This window comes from Babylonia areolata, chromosome 27 (assembly GCF_041734735.1).
Source record: "Babylonia areolata isolate BAREFJ2019XMU chromosome 27, ASM4173473v1, whole genome shotgun sequence".
NCBI lineage: Eukaryota > Metazoa > Mollusca > Gastropoda > Neogastropoda > Buccinidae > Babylonia > Babylonia areolata.
This window is the reverse complement of record NC_134902.1, coordinates 12,219,463-12,232,615: the sequence shown is the minus strand read 5'-3', so window position 1 is coordinate 12,232,615 and position 13,153 is coordinate 12,219,463. Positions and strand designations below refer to the sequence as shown.

The 13,153-nt window shown below is 48.6% G+C and overlaps 1 protein-coding gene across 1 annotated transcript in view; it reads left to right on the top strand.

Annotated features, from left to right (window-relative positions):
• The window catches only part of LOC143301594 (uncharacterized), a 32,962-nt gene extending 22,562 nt beyond the window's left edge, over positions 1–10,400 (top strand). The window contains exon 2 of the mRNA XM_076615987.1: positions 7,540–10,400. Within this exon, the coding sequence (XP_076472102.1) occupies positions 7,569–10,400 (2,832 nt within the window). The 5' untranslated portion in view covers positions 7,540–7,568. The remainder of the gene's footprint in view (positions 1–7,539) is intronic.
• Positions 10,401–13,153: the final 2,753 nt, after the last annotated feature.

The window sequence follows — 13,153 nt, the reverse complement described above, 5'->3', positions numbered from 1 at the left end:
TTCATTTCTCACCCCTGTCCATCTCTCTCACCCACCTGCCTCCTCTCTCTCTCTCTCTCTCTCTCTCTCTCTCTCTCACCTATTTCTCTCTCTCTCTCTCACCTATTTCTCTTTCTCTCTCTCCCACCTGTTTCTCCTGCTGTCTCTCACCGCTCTCTGTCTCTCTGTCCAAGGACAGATTGGAACAATAGGCTAGATGCCTAAAATCTTAATCTTTGAAAAAAGCGTTTTGAGTTCTGAGTTCTCTTTGGCACCTGTCCCTCTCTTTTCCCTCACTCTTTCTCTCCCTCCTCCCTCTCTCTCCCACCTGCCTCTCCCCCTCTCCCTTCCTCTCTCTCACTCTCTCTCTTTCCCACTTCTCTCTCTCCCTCCTCTCTCTCTCTCTCTCCCCCCTTCTCTCTCCGACTTGCCTCTCTTTCTCTCCCTCTCTCCTCTCTCCCTTCCTTTCTCTCAATCACTTTCTCTCTCTCCCTTTCTCTCTCTCTCCCTCTCTCTCCCACTGTCTCTCTCTCCCACCTCTCAGCTAATGCACCCATCACTGGTAGCACAAGGTTGAGGTTCATTCATTCAATCAACTAGGGATGCATCTTTGGAAACTTGAGTCTTGCTCCGATTTCCCAACCAGGAATGCAGTTGATTGTTCTCCCAAGCATGGTTTTTGACACGATACACACACACACACACACACACACACACACACACACACACACACAAAAGGAAACATAGAATGCAGCCTTGTCACATGGTAGTCCCAAACCTTAACGGAGCTCCATACCGGTCCATCAGCCTTCCTCCTCCTCATCAATTTTTCATTCATCATCAGTCTTGTGAAAGGGCAGGGGAAAAAAGAAGTTCCTGATTCTGTGACCTTGTTATTATTTGGTGCGGATGTCGAGGATGGGACATGAAGGGTCGTTTAATGGGGGGAGGTGATGGTGGCAGAGGGAGGGAGGAGTGGGGGGGGGGGGAGTGATGAATTTTGTGGTTCAGCGTTGTCTTTTTCTTGTCGCCTCCCCCACTTCCGTTTACCCATACCATCCGGACCACCTGACCCCCCCCCCCCCCCCTCACTGCCTGCCCCCTCTCCCCACACCTTTTCCCCACACCTTTCATTCTGTGGTGTGTTGGTGTGATGGGTTATTTGTCTCTGTCAGTGTGATGTGTTTGTTGGTGTGATCTGTTGTTGGTGTGATTCATTGTTGGTGTGATGGGTTATTGGTGTGATGTGTTATTCGTGTGACGTGTTATTGGTGTTTTAGTGTGACGTGGTGTTTGGTGTGATGTGTTATCGGTGTGTTCATGTGATGAGTTATTGGTGTGTTGGTGCGACTTGTTTATTGGTCTGTTTGAGTGATGCGTTATTGGTGTGTTGGTGTGATGTGTTGTTGGTGTGATGTGTTGTTGGTGTGTTTTGGTGTGATGTGATGTGTTGTTGGTGTGTTTTGGTGTGATGTATTATTGGTGTGTTGGTGTGATGTGACATGTTATTGGTGTGATGTGACATGTTATTGGTGTGTTGGTGTGATGTGACATGTTATTGGTGTGTTGGTGTGATGTGACATGTTATTGGTGTGTTGGTGTGATGTGACATGTTATTGGTGTGTTGTGTGATGTGTTATTGGTGTGTTGGTGTGATGTGACATGTTATTGGTGTGTTGGTGTGATGTGACATGTTATTGGTGTGTTGGTGTGATGTGACATGTTATTGGTGTGTTGGTGTGATGTGTTATTGGAAGAGGCTCTGTGAAGGGGTCACATTGATGTTCGGTGCAAGTCTCATGTGTGAAATGGTCTGAAGTGGAAAGTTTACAAGCAGATTTTTGCTATCATGACAACCGTAGATAATTAAAGAGCAGGTATAGACCATGTTTAAAGCAGGTACCATAATTAACACATACAGTCAGTATATTTAACTAACAGCTTGTAAATTTTGATTGCTTCTTTTTCAAATTCTAAATGTTAACAATAAAAAGGGGTCGAGTTTAAAAAAAGCAACAGCAACAACAACAAAAAAAAACACACAAAAACAAAAACAAGTGTGTGTGTGTGTGTGTGTGTGTGTGTGTGTGTGTGTGTGTGGTTTTAATGATCTCAGTCAAAGTGACACTTAAAAGCAAAAGCTAGTTGTTTTGATATTCTCAAGACTCCAGACTGGTTTATTGTCTATAGATAAATACAGCTGCAGTACTTCACTGCTCAAGTATATCACAGAAAATTATTCTAGATCCTTCCTCCTGAAAAAGAGCAAACAGAAAAAGAAAAAAAGCTCAGTATCTGACACTGGCAGTAAAATACTTTAAAAAAAGAAAAGAAAAAAAAAAGAGTCCTTACAGTATGGGATCTGTTATATTAATGGAGAAGCTATGTTTATTCATGATGAAAGGAAAAATGAGGGGGGAGGGGGGGGGGTAAGGGGGGTGGAGAGCTGTTTTCAATCCTCTGAAAGAAAAAACTGGTTTTAATACAGGCTTGTTATAGCCCACCTCTGTTGTACGTCCTCATCATCCAGCCCCCCCCCCCCACACCGCCCCCACCCATACCCCCCCCCACCCCGCCCCCCTCCCAACAAACATTCACTCAGACTTCAGGTGTTCGTCCTCTTGAGTCGAGAATCATTCACCTGTGTGTGTGTGTATGTGTGTGTGTGTGTGTCCCCACCTTCCAGGTGCAGTTCAGTGGGGCGCACACACACACACACACACACACAGTGTTGCCCTGCTATGAATTCATACAGGGCACAAACTTGTCAGCAAGAACTTGTTTTATAGTTTCTATACACAACTGATTCCTCCTCACTCCCCACACCTCTCCCCCATCCCACCATATCCACCTCGCCCTCCCACACCCCTTGCACCCCCTCACCCTCACCCACACACACACACACACATACACACCTCCTCCTCCCACCCCTCTCCTCCCTTCCTTCTCCACACCACTCCTCTTTAGTTTTCTTTTCAATTTTTCTCCTCCTCCACCACCACCACCTTTTATGCATGAAGTTGGAAGAGAAAGAGAATACAGAAACTGCTGCCTCTCTTTCCTGCAGTGTTGTAGCGCCAGTTATTCAGCTTTTATCCCTTTGAGAGAAAGAAAAGAGAGAGATATATATATATTAAAATAAAACAAAGTGGACAAGCCATGTTCTTCTCCTTCTCTTCATGTTATCGGCCAAATGATTATTTTTATTTTTATTTTATTTTTTTTTGTTAATGTGCAGCATGCAGGTGGGAGTGAGGGCTGGGGGAAGGGAGAGGGGGTACATTGTGACCCAGAACGTGGGTCAGGTCACTATGGACATTGTTTATGTATGACCCCGGGGGAATTGAAGAGGGGACTACAATAGGCAGGGGACAGTCCAAAAAAACAACAACAAAAAAACAACAAAAAAAAACACCTGTCACTCACTGCATGTGTGTTGTCATAACCCCTGTTTGAAGATGAAAGAGAGAGATTTATATCAAACTAGGCCACCATTGCTCAGTTCTGATGATACTGTTTAAGATATATATATATATATATATATTTTTTTTTATATTAAAAGTGTCCTTCAATACATGCACATATCTATACACATAGACAGACACACACACACACAGATACACACATACAGATCCACACACACACACACACACACACACACACACACACACACACACACATTTCTAATCTCTTGTCTGTCAGAATCTCTGTCCTCTTTTTCATGCATATATCTTTCTCTCTCTCTTTTTTTTTTTAAGTTTTGAAAGGAGGGTAAGGGATTATGTTTCAGCGGCCGTCTGCAGCTTTTGTCGACTGCACCCATTTAGGCCTCACCCTCACTACCTCTGTCTATCCCCTCTCTCTGTCTGTCCCCTCTCTGTCCCCCCCCTCTCTCTGTCTGTCCCCCTCTCTGTCTGTCCCCTCTCTCTCTGTCCCCCTCTCTGTCTGTCCCCCTCTCTCTGTCTGTCCCCCTTTCTCTCTGTCTGTCCCCTCTCTCTCTCTGTCTGTCCCCCCTATCTCTCTGTCTGTCCCCCTCTCTGTCTGTCTGTCCCCTCTCTGTCTGTCCCCTCTCTGTCTGTCCCCTCTCTGTCTGTCCCCCCTATCTCTCTGTCTGTCCCCTCTCTCTGTCTGTCCCCTCTCTCTCTCTGCCCCCCTCTCTCTGTCTGTCCCCCCCTCTCTGTCTGTCTGTCCCCCTCTCTGTCTGTCCCCTCTCTGTCTGTCCCCTCTCTGTCTGTCCCCCCTATCTCTCTGTCTGTCCCCCTCTCTGTCTGTCCCCCCTCTCTGTCTGTCCCCCCTCTCTCTCTGTCTGTCCCCCTCTCTGTCTGTCTGTCCCCCTCTCTGTCTGTCCCCTCTCTGTCTGTCCCCCTCTCTGTCTGTCCCCCTCTCTGTCTGTCCCCCCTCTCTGTCTGTCCCCCTCTCTCTGTCTGTCCCCCTCTCTGTCTGTCCCCCTCTCTGTCTGTCTGTCCCCTCTCTGTCTGTCCCCCTCTCTGTCTGTCCCCCTCTCTGTCTGTCCCCTCTCTGTCTGTCCCCCTCTCTGTCTGTCCCCCTCTCTGTCTGTCCCCACTCTGTCTGTCCCCCTCTCTGTCTGTCTGTCCCCCTCTCTGTCTGTCCCCTCTCTGTCTGTCCCCCTCTCTGTCTGTCCCCTCTCTGTCTGTCCCCTCTCTGTCTGTCCCCTCTCTCTCTGTCTGTCCCCCTCTCTGTCTGTCCCCTGTCTCTCTCTCTGTCTGTCCCCTCTCTCTCTGTCTGTCCCCCTCTCTCTGTCTGTCCCCTCTCTCTCTGTCTGTCCCCCTCTCTGTCTGTCCCCCTCTCTCTCTGTCTGTCCCCCTCTCTGTCTGTCCCCTCTCTCTCTGTCTGTCCCCCTCTCTGTCTGTCCCTCTCTCTCTGTCTGTCCCTCTCTCTCTGTCTGTCCCCTCTCTCTCTCTCTCTGTCTGTCCCCTGTCTCTCTCTGTCTGTCCCCCTATCTCTCTGTCTGTCCCCTGTCTCTCTCTCTGTCTGTCCCCCTATCTCTCTGTCTGTCCCCTGTCTCTCTCTCTGTCTGTCCCCCTATCTCTCTGTCTGTCCCCTATCTCTCTCTCTCTCTGTCTGTCCCCTGTCTCTCTCTCTCTGTCGGTCCCCTGTCTCTCTCTGTCTGTCCCCCTCTCTCTCTGTCTGTCCCCTGTCTCTCTCTCTCTGTCTGTCCCCCTCTCTCTCTGTCTGTCCCCTGTCTCTCTCTCTCTCTGTCTGTCCCCTATCTCTCTGTCTGTCCCCTGTCTCTCTCTCTGTCTGTCCCCCTCTCTCTCTGTCTGTCCCCCTCTCTCTCTGTCTGTCCCCCTCTCTCTCTGTCTGTCCCCTGTCTCTCTCTGTCTGTCCCCTGTCTCTCTCTGTCTCTCCCCCTCACTCTCTGTCAGTTTCTGTCTGTCTCTCCTCCTCTCAGTCAGTCTCTGTCTCCTCTCTCTGTGTCTCTCTGTCTTTCTCTTTCTCTCCCTCTCTCTCTCAGTCTCTCTCTCTCTCACAGTCTCTCTCTGTCTCTGTCTCTGTCTCTCTCTCTGTCAGTTTAAACTCGCTCTTCTCTCTCTGTGTGTGCCAGTCTCTCTGTCAGTATCTCTCTTTCTCTCTGTCAGTATCTCTCTTTCTCTCTCTCCTCTCTTTGTCAGTCTCTCTCTCTCTTCCCTCTCTCACTGTCTCTGTCTCTTTCTCCCTCCTTCCCTCTCTCTCCCTCTCTCTCTCTCTCTGTCTCTCTCCCTCTCTCTCTCTCTCTTTCCATCAGTCTCTTTGTGTCACTCTCTCTCTCCCCACCCTCTCTGTCTTTCTCCCTCCACCCCCATCCCTCCTAATCCCCCCCTCCACCCCCACCCCCTCCCCTGTGTGTGTGTGTGTGTGTGTGTGTGTGTATGTGTGCCTTTCATATATTTGGTTTTATTACTTTCGTGAGGGGTAAGAATTAACCACTCCTTTCTGCGTTTGTCATTACCCCCCCCCCTCCCCAGCACCACCCCCCCCCTGCCCCCTCCACCAAGCCCGGCCAACCCTGCTGACAGACTTTCTGTTTTATCTGTTGACGTCTTCGTAGATGTTGCTGTGAAATAATGTTGTTATTTGTTGTTTGTTTTATTGTTCATGCTTTGTGTTTGGGTGTGTGTTTCTGTGAGTTGACACCGAGTGTGAGTGGGGAAGGGTGTGGTGTGTGTGTGAGCGTGGGAGTGTGTGCGCGTATACGTCTGTGTGTGTGTGCATATGTGTGTGTGTGTGCATACGCATGTACGTGTGTGTGCGTGGGTGTGTTTGTGTGTGTGCACGTCTCTGTGAGTGTTTGTGTGTGTGTGTGTGTGTGTGTGCCTGTATGTTTGTGTGCATGTGTTTGGGTGTGTGCACGTGCATGCGCTCTGATCCCATGCAGTAAAATCCTTAATGCTGAGCAAATGTAGCACATGATGTGGATTCTATACAAAAGTTGACCACATCAGTGGCAGGTTTACTGATACAGATGTGTTCCATGATGTGGATTCTATACAGAAGTTGACCACATAAGTGGCAGGTTCACTGATGTAGATGTGTTACATGATGTGGATTCTATACAGAAGTTGACCACATCAGTGGCAGGTTCACTGATGTAGATGTGTTACATGATGTGGATTCTATACAGAAGTTGACCACATCAGTGGCAGGTTTACTGATGTAGATGTGTTACATGTGTGATTAGTTTTCAGTGTCAGTGTCTCCAGGAGGGATGACAGTGTTGCCAGAGGACAGCAGTGTAGTTGCCATGGGTTCTTTTCCAGTGCACCAGGTGCCTGCTGCACATGGGGCCTCAGCGTATCATCTGAACGACTAAATGACTGAACGCTCAGTTTGATTTTCCAGTCAAACTTGTGAGAAAGAGCGAGAGCGAGATTTGAACCCAGACCCCCGGATGGCAGATCAGCACCTTAACCATTCTGCCGTCACCTTGGTCCTTGCAAGTTTAGTATTCAGAATGTGAATCTCATCTGGTCATTTTGGGAAGTCAGCGGTCAGGTTGAAGAAGAAGTAGAGAAAACCAGAACAACAACAAAAAAACAACAGCAGAAATCACCTGACCTCTTGTGTTCACTGGCTTTAGATAACTCCTGACTCAGATTGGCTTTAGTTAACTCCTGACTCAGATTGGCTTTAGTTAACTCCTGACTCAGATTGGCTTTAGTTAACTCCTGACTCAGATTGGCTTTAGTTAACTCCTGATTCAGATTGGCTTTAGTTAACTCCTTCCACACCACAGCTACAAGCCTGCTACAACTCTCCTAGACCAGCGCTACATGAGACCATTGCAGAAATAAACAGGGCGTTCGCTAAAACAGCTAAACTCTGTGGGAAATTTGTTGATTTAATCGGTTTAACAAAGCTTCGTTTTGATGTTTCCACAGTCGGTAAACGGTTCAGTTTAGAATGCCATCCGTACCAAGCAAGGATTAAAGGAATCCGAACAGTGTGTTGGTACGAGAATACTTGTAGCTGGTCCACGGGGGAAGTAATCATGGCACAAGTAGAATGAGTTTAAACCAGTTCTGTTTTTTTATTTATTTATTATTTTTTTTGTGGTTTCAGATGTGATCAGAAGCCAACGGCTAATGTAGATGGCACACTACAGGCTGCCCTACCATGCACCAATGCCGGAGCAGCAGTACCTCATGGCCAGCCATTACCATGACAACCGGATGACCCACCCGCCGGAGCTGGGGGGCTGGATGGACCAGTCGGATGGGGGGGGCAAGTTCCAGCTGAAGCGACGGCGGCGCTGCGGTCAGTGCGGCCCGTGCCAGGTGAAGGACAACTGCAACAAGTGCCAGTACTGCCTGCGCAAGGACATCCTCAAGCAGGCCTGCGTCCTGCGGAAGTGTGTCTACCTGCGAAAGCCTGTTCCCCACTCCCGGCTGGAGGCGGTCACCAATGGCAGTGGGAAAACCAGCGAAGGGGAGAGGGGGAAGGAGGTGGGAGGTGGTGGAGGAGGAAGGAGCAGCAGCTGCAGCAGCACCAACCAGGACTCCCCCCACAAACCCTCCTCCTCCTCCACCCCCTCGACCTTGCCCCCCACCCCTGCCTCCAAGCCCATCACCGTCAACCCTTCAGCCGTGGCGGCTGCGGCAGCGGTGGTTCAGTCGGCGGAGCTGAGCTCCTGTCAGGTGGCCAAGGCGCCTTTCACCATGCCGGCCAACAGTGCGGTCAGCTCCGACTCTCTCAGACACAACGGACTGCCCGTCAACAGCGTGGCAGGTGACCCTCTCCGAACAGGCGGTCTGCCCGTCAGCGAAGGGATGGGTGCCGGCAATCCCATGAGGACCGGCGGTGGGTTCCCAGCCAACAAAGGAATCGCAGAGCCACCACAAACCGGTGCTGGGATGTCTGGTAACAAAGGAATGGGCGACACTGTGAGGTCCAACGGTGTGCCTGCCATGAACAAAGGCGTCTGTGATCCTCTGAGGACGAGCGCGCTCGAGCAGCACCACAACGCCATGCTGAACTCCTGCAGGATGTCCTACATGTCAGACACCAGGAGCATGGACCCCGGGCGAGGCCCCGCCCACGTCCTGGGGCCGGGAACCAACGGGGCCAGCTGCGGGTTCGGAGTGGGCAGCACCACCACCCTCCAGGCGTCTCCGGCCTGCAGCGTGACCAAAGACTTCCCCCCCCTCACTCAGAGAGAGCAGTACCGCCCCCCTGCCGACCACCAGTGGGGGCCTGTGCCTTATGGGTATTCCCACCCCAGCCCCTGGGCCACGCCTCCGGTGTCGTACGGGATCCATTCCAGTGGCAGCTACTACGCCAACTCCCTGGGCTCGTCCTGCCAGTTGGGGATGGCGGCTCCAGCCAACCACTTCGCCGCTCCCTCCCAGCCGGCTTTCCCCTGCGCCGTGCCTTTCCCCCACCCGGACTTCCCCGCACATGCCAACTTCCACACCGCCCCGACCGCTGTGCAGTCCAGCATGGCGGCCCCGTTCTACCCTGCCCCCCACATGCAGATCCCCTCCACCCTCCCCAACTTCCCCTCCTTCAGCCAGCTCCCCTCCAGTGCTGGGCCCCACGCAAACTACTCCGCGGCGCGCGCGCCCGTCTACCCTGGCAGCTTCTACTCCCCATTCCGCCCGTCTTACGAGCCTCAGATCTATCATGTACAGGTCCCCGCTACCCCCTGCCCCTTCCTGAGGCCCCACAGGCCCCTTCCTGACTGTTCCTCTCACTCTGGAAACAGTTTGTCGAAGGAGTGTGCGGAATCGGAGCCAACCGAGCATGCTGAAACAGACAGACGCAAAGAACCAGGTCAGCATGACATGTGCGACAACCTCACTGATGAGGACCTCAGGGTAGAGAAAGATGGAGAGAGAGGTGTGACCCAAGTGAAAGTGTCCTCCATTTCCTGTGTGGAGGAGAACATGTGTGATTCAGACAGCCTCTGTAACACCTCAAACAAAGCTGTTTGGGAGGAAACGTCTGTCCATAGAGAGAGAGATCACGAGAGTGACACGGCAGCCATGACCCAGAAAGACGGCAGCAAACAAGCGGCACACTGTGACACTGGCAGAAGCATCGGTGAAGATCTGCTGCTGCGGTTGAAGCAGGTCACAGGCAGGAGACTTTGCCATGCCGGGAACTGTGATGATTTCAAAACATTGACGTCCCTTCGCTCCGATGAATGCTGTGACCATGATGCAGCAGACAGCAAGGATATTTCAGACTCAGCTTACATCAAAACAAACTGCCGTTTAGGTTCTGTAGATGTTTTCAAGCATGTTTCAAAGTGCCCTAGACAAAGACATCAGAACAGTAACAAGACACAAATAGTTGTCAAAGATAATTTCAAACCAGGCAGCACAACCGTCAGAAAGCGAACCCATCAGAAACGGAAATGTGACCTTAACTGCTTACAGTTACATGTGTTTGAGCCTAATGGCCTGCAGTGTGAGACGTCACCGTCAGGTGCTAGGTGTCCTACAAGCAAACATGGGCACCCAGTCAGCTGTCCTGGCCAATCATGTTGCCAACAGACTGTGGGTTCAGAGGTCATGCCACGTGAAGACTTCTCTCCCGGGGCAGACACAGCGTCAGACCTCACGCCACACCCCCCCACAGGGATCGGCCCTGTGACTGCTGGAGCTGTACCTGTGCTGTGGTCTGGTGAACAGGCGATGGAAGAGAGGAAACGAAAGGAAGTGAATGGCAGTGATACCGGTGGTGACGTTGATACCCATCCTGTGTGTGTTCAGCTCGTGTCAAGGGGAGAGGCCAGAAGGGAGGGAGAGGAGGGGGAGGTGGGGGATGCCACATCCCCAGTTGTTCAGGTGCTCAGGTCCCCCCCCTCCTCCTCCTCCTCGGGTCAGGCAGCCAATTCAGTGCCGCTGGTCCATGACCCTGACCTTGATGGAAGTCGTGGGGATAGCGATTGCGAGTGGGATGAGGATGCTGCGTCCTGACACAAGCTGATGGTTGCTAGTAGCACTGGCCTCCTCCTCCACTCTGGGATTCCATCAGAGGTGGAAGAGAGTGGTGGTGCGTTGTCTTCACTGCTGCCCCAGCAACGTAGGCAAAAGTCTGTGGGTTAGGGATAAGTGAAGGTGAAGTACTGGCCATTTTCTTCATGATGCCTGGGTCTTGGTTTTAGTTTTGGAGACAGGTCTATCTGCCTGGGACGTTGTGATGACAGGGCCGATGCAGCAGAGAACTGGTTTTGCTGCAGTTGATGAGATTTAAAAAAACAACAAAAAAAACCCCAAAAAAACTGTTTTGATGTAATCATCTGGATCACAACATTGCTGACAAGTTTAAATTGAATATTATGAAAATCAGAATGTTGGCATAACATTCATTGCATGTTTTCAGTGGATTTTGTTTTTGATGAATTTTAGCTTTTTAATTGTTGTTTTTGTTTGCCTTGTTTTTGATGACCAGATCATAACATTGCTTCAGGTAAATTTTTGTCATGATCACGATGCTTGGCTGACTTATAAAAAAAGTTTTTTCATCTTGTTGTGAATCCTTTTATGGACTGAATTAGAAATGTTCTGTTCACAGTTGGTGACTGAGTCTACTTGAAATGACAGACTGATGTTACATTTTATAGCTGCTGACTTTAGATGATGATGATGATGATGATGATTTGCTGAGTAGTTAAAAATAGAAACAGGAGAATGATTGAGAATGACTAAGTAGTAGTACATGCATGGCATAGCTGATCATCATTGAATCAAGTCCCAGGGCTGGATGGATTGATAAAAATCTAAACCAAAATAACAGATCACAATACACGCAGAACTCGGTTAGCTCAAGTACAAGTTTAGATTTAGAAAGTGCTCCACAGATCACCAGAAACAGTATATCCAGAAAAAAAGCAATATTTCTTTTGCATTTAATTTTTGGCAAGTTATAACAGAGATGAATTAAATGATTCAGGCTGAAGTAGAAACTGATGCCTCTTTCAATTTTGATGGAGTTGAATTGTTTCCCACATGGAGAGTTATCATATTTTAAAATTTTTGTATCTTCTTCTTCTTCGTTTGTGGGCTGCAACTCCCACGTTCACTCATATGTACACAAGTTGGCTTGTACGTGTATGACTGTTTTAACCCCACCATGTAGGCAGCCGTAGTCCGTTTTCAGGGTTGTGCATGGATTACAGGATCTTTAAAGTGCGTATTTGATTTTCTGCTTGCATGAACACATGAAGGGGGTTCAGGTTCTAGCAGTTCTGTGCACGTGTTGACTTGGAAAAATCTCCACCCTTGACCCACCAGGCGCAGTGTCTGGACCCTCAGATTGAAAGTCCAGTGCTTTAATCACTCGGCTATTGCGCCTCTCTAAATTTTTGTATGAGTTGGTTTGTGTTGCGTTCTTGTCACAACAGGTTGCTGCAGTGCAAACTTGTGTCATGATTGAGGCTGCTGTCTTGAGGAGTGTCATGATTGAGGCTGTTGTCTTGAGGAGAGTATCATGATTGAGGCTGTTGTCTTGAGGAGAGTATCATGATTGAGGCTGCTGTCTTGAGGATAGTGTCATGATTGAGGCTGCTGTCTTGAGGAGAGTATCATGATTGAGGCTGCTGTCTTGAGGAGAGGATATCACTATATAGAACTGTTCAGTGCAACCCCCCCTCACTCCCCATCAATGTGAAATTAATTGAATAGTATCAATTTCCTTTCAGAAAAGTACAATTTAGAGTAAGTAAGTGTTAAAAAAAAGTTTGCATTCAAGATTTAAAAAAGAGAATTACAGTCTTTTACCAAATTATCCTCGGGCAAATAGTTGTCACTGACCATGAAACAGGCATTTCACTGAAAGAGTCAATCATTAAGTGTGCATTGCCACAACATACAAAGGCATGCATATACCTTCTGGTCATGGTCATCCAGGTTTCAGGGCCATTGAAGTAGTGAAGGGAAACAACTCTTCTGTATAGCAGACGATCCTGATATCAGACTGAAGCTCCCCGTTTATATTTTCATTCTTTTTTATTTGTTTGTTATGGAAATGTTGAGAACTTGCTAGGGATCTCCTCGTTGAACAGGCAGCACATCATTTCCATTTTCAAAGCTCCAGGGATGCATGTTTATACTATGCAGTAAATGCTTGAAAATCAGACGCCCATAGTCTGGTGTTCAATGATTGCAACATGACACACCTTACAGTGGAGCTTTGTTTTACAGAATTAAATAATATTTAACAGATGTCACTTATCAATATTTTTTTGTCATAATAATTGATGTACTCCAGCCCTTGGTCAACAAAGATTTCAACATGTCAGGGTAAAAGGACCATTAAGAAATCTGTCAGGGTAAAACGACCTTAAAGAAACCAAATCATATCATAAGTCCTGATAATGATGGTGCTCACCAGCTCAGTTTGAAGTGAAACTCATCCCTGTAATAAACATATCAAGTTTTTGACTGGTGCAATCTTTCTTTAAGTGGTAAAGCAATGTGCAGTGATAGCTTTCAGAATCTATGATAAAGTCCTTTCATTGGTGTAGCACTTGGATTTGATAGGAACATGAGAATGTATCATGTGTTACCTTAAGGTTGCCGCAGATAGCCAATTCCCCCCACCCCCCACCCCCCCACCCTCATGCAAAGTTTTGTTAAAAAAAAAAAATGTTTTAAGTGAGTCTAAGGAAAAGAGAGAAGTTGTGAAGAAAGTCCCCAGGTGAATCAAATTCTAAATATGCCATCGTACA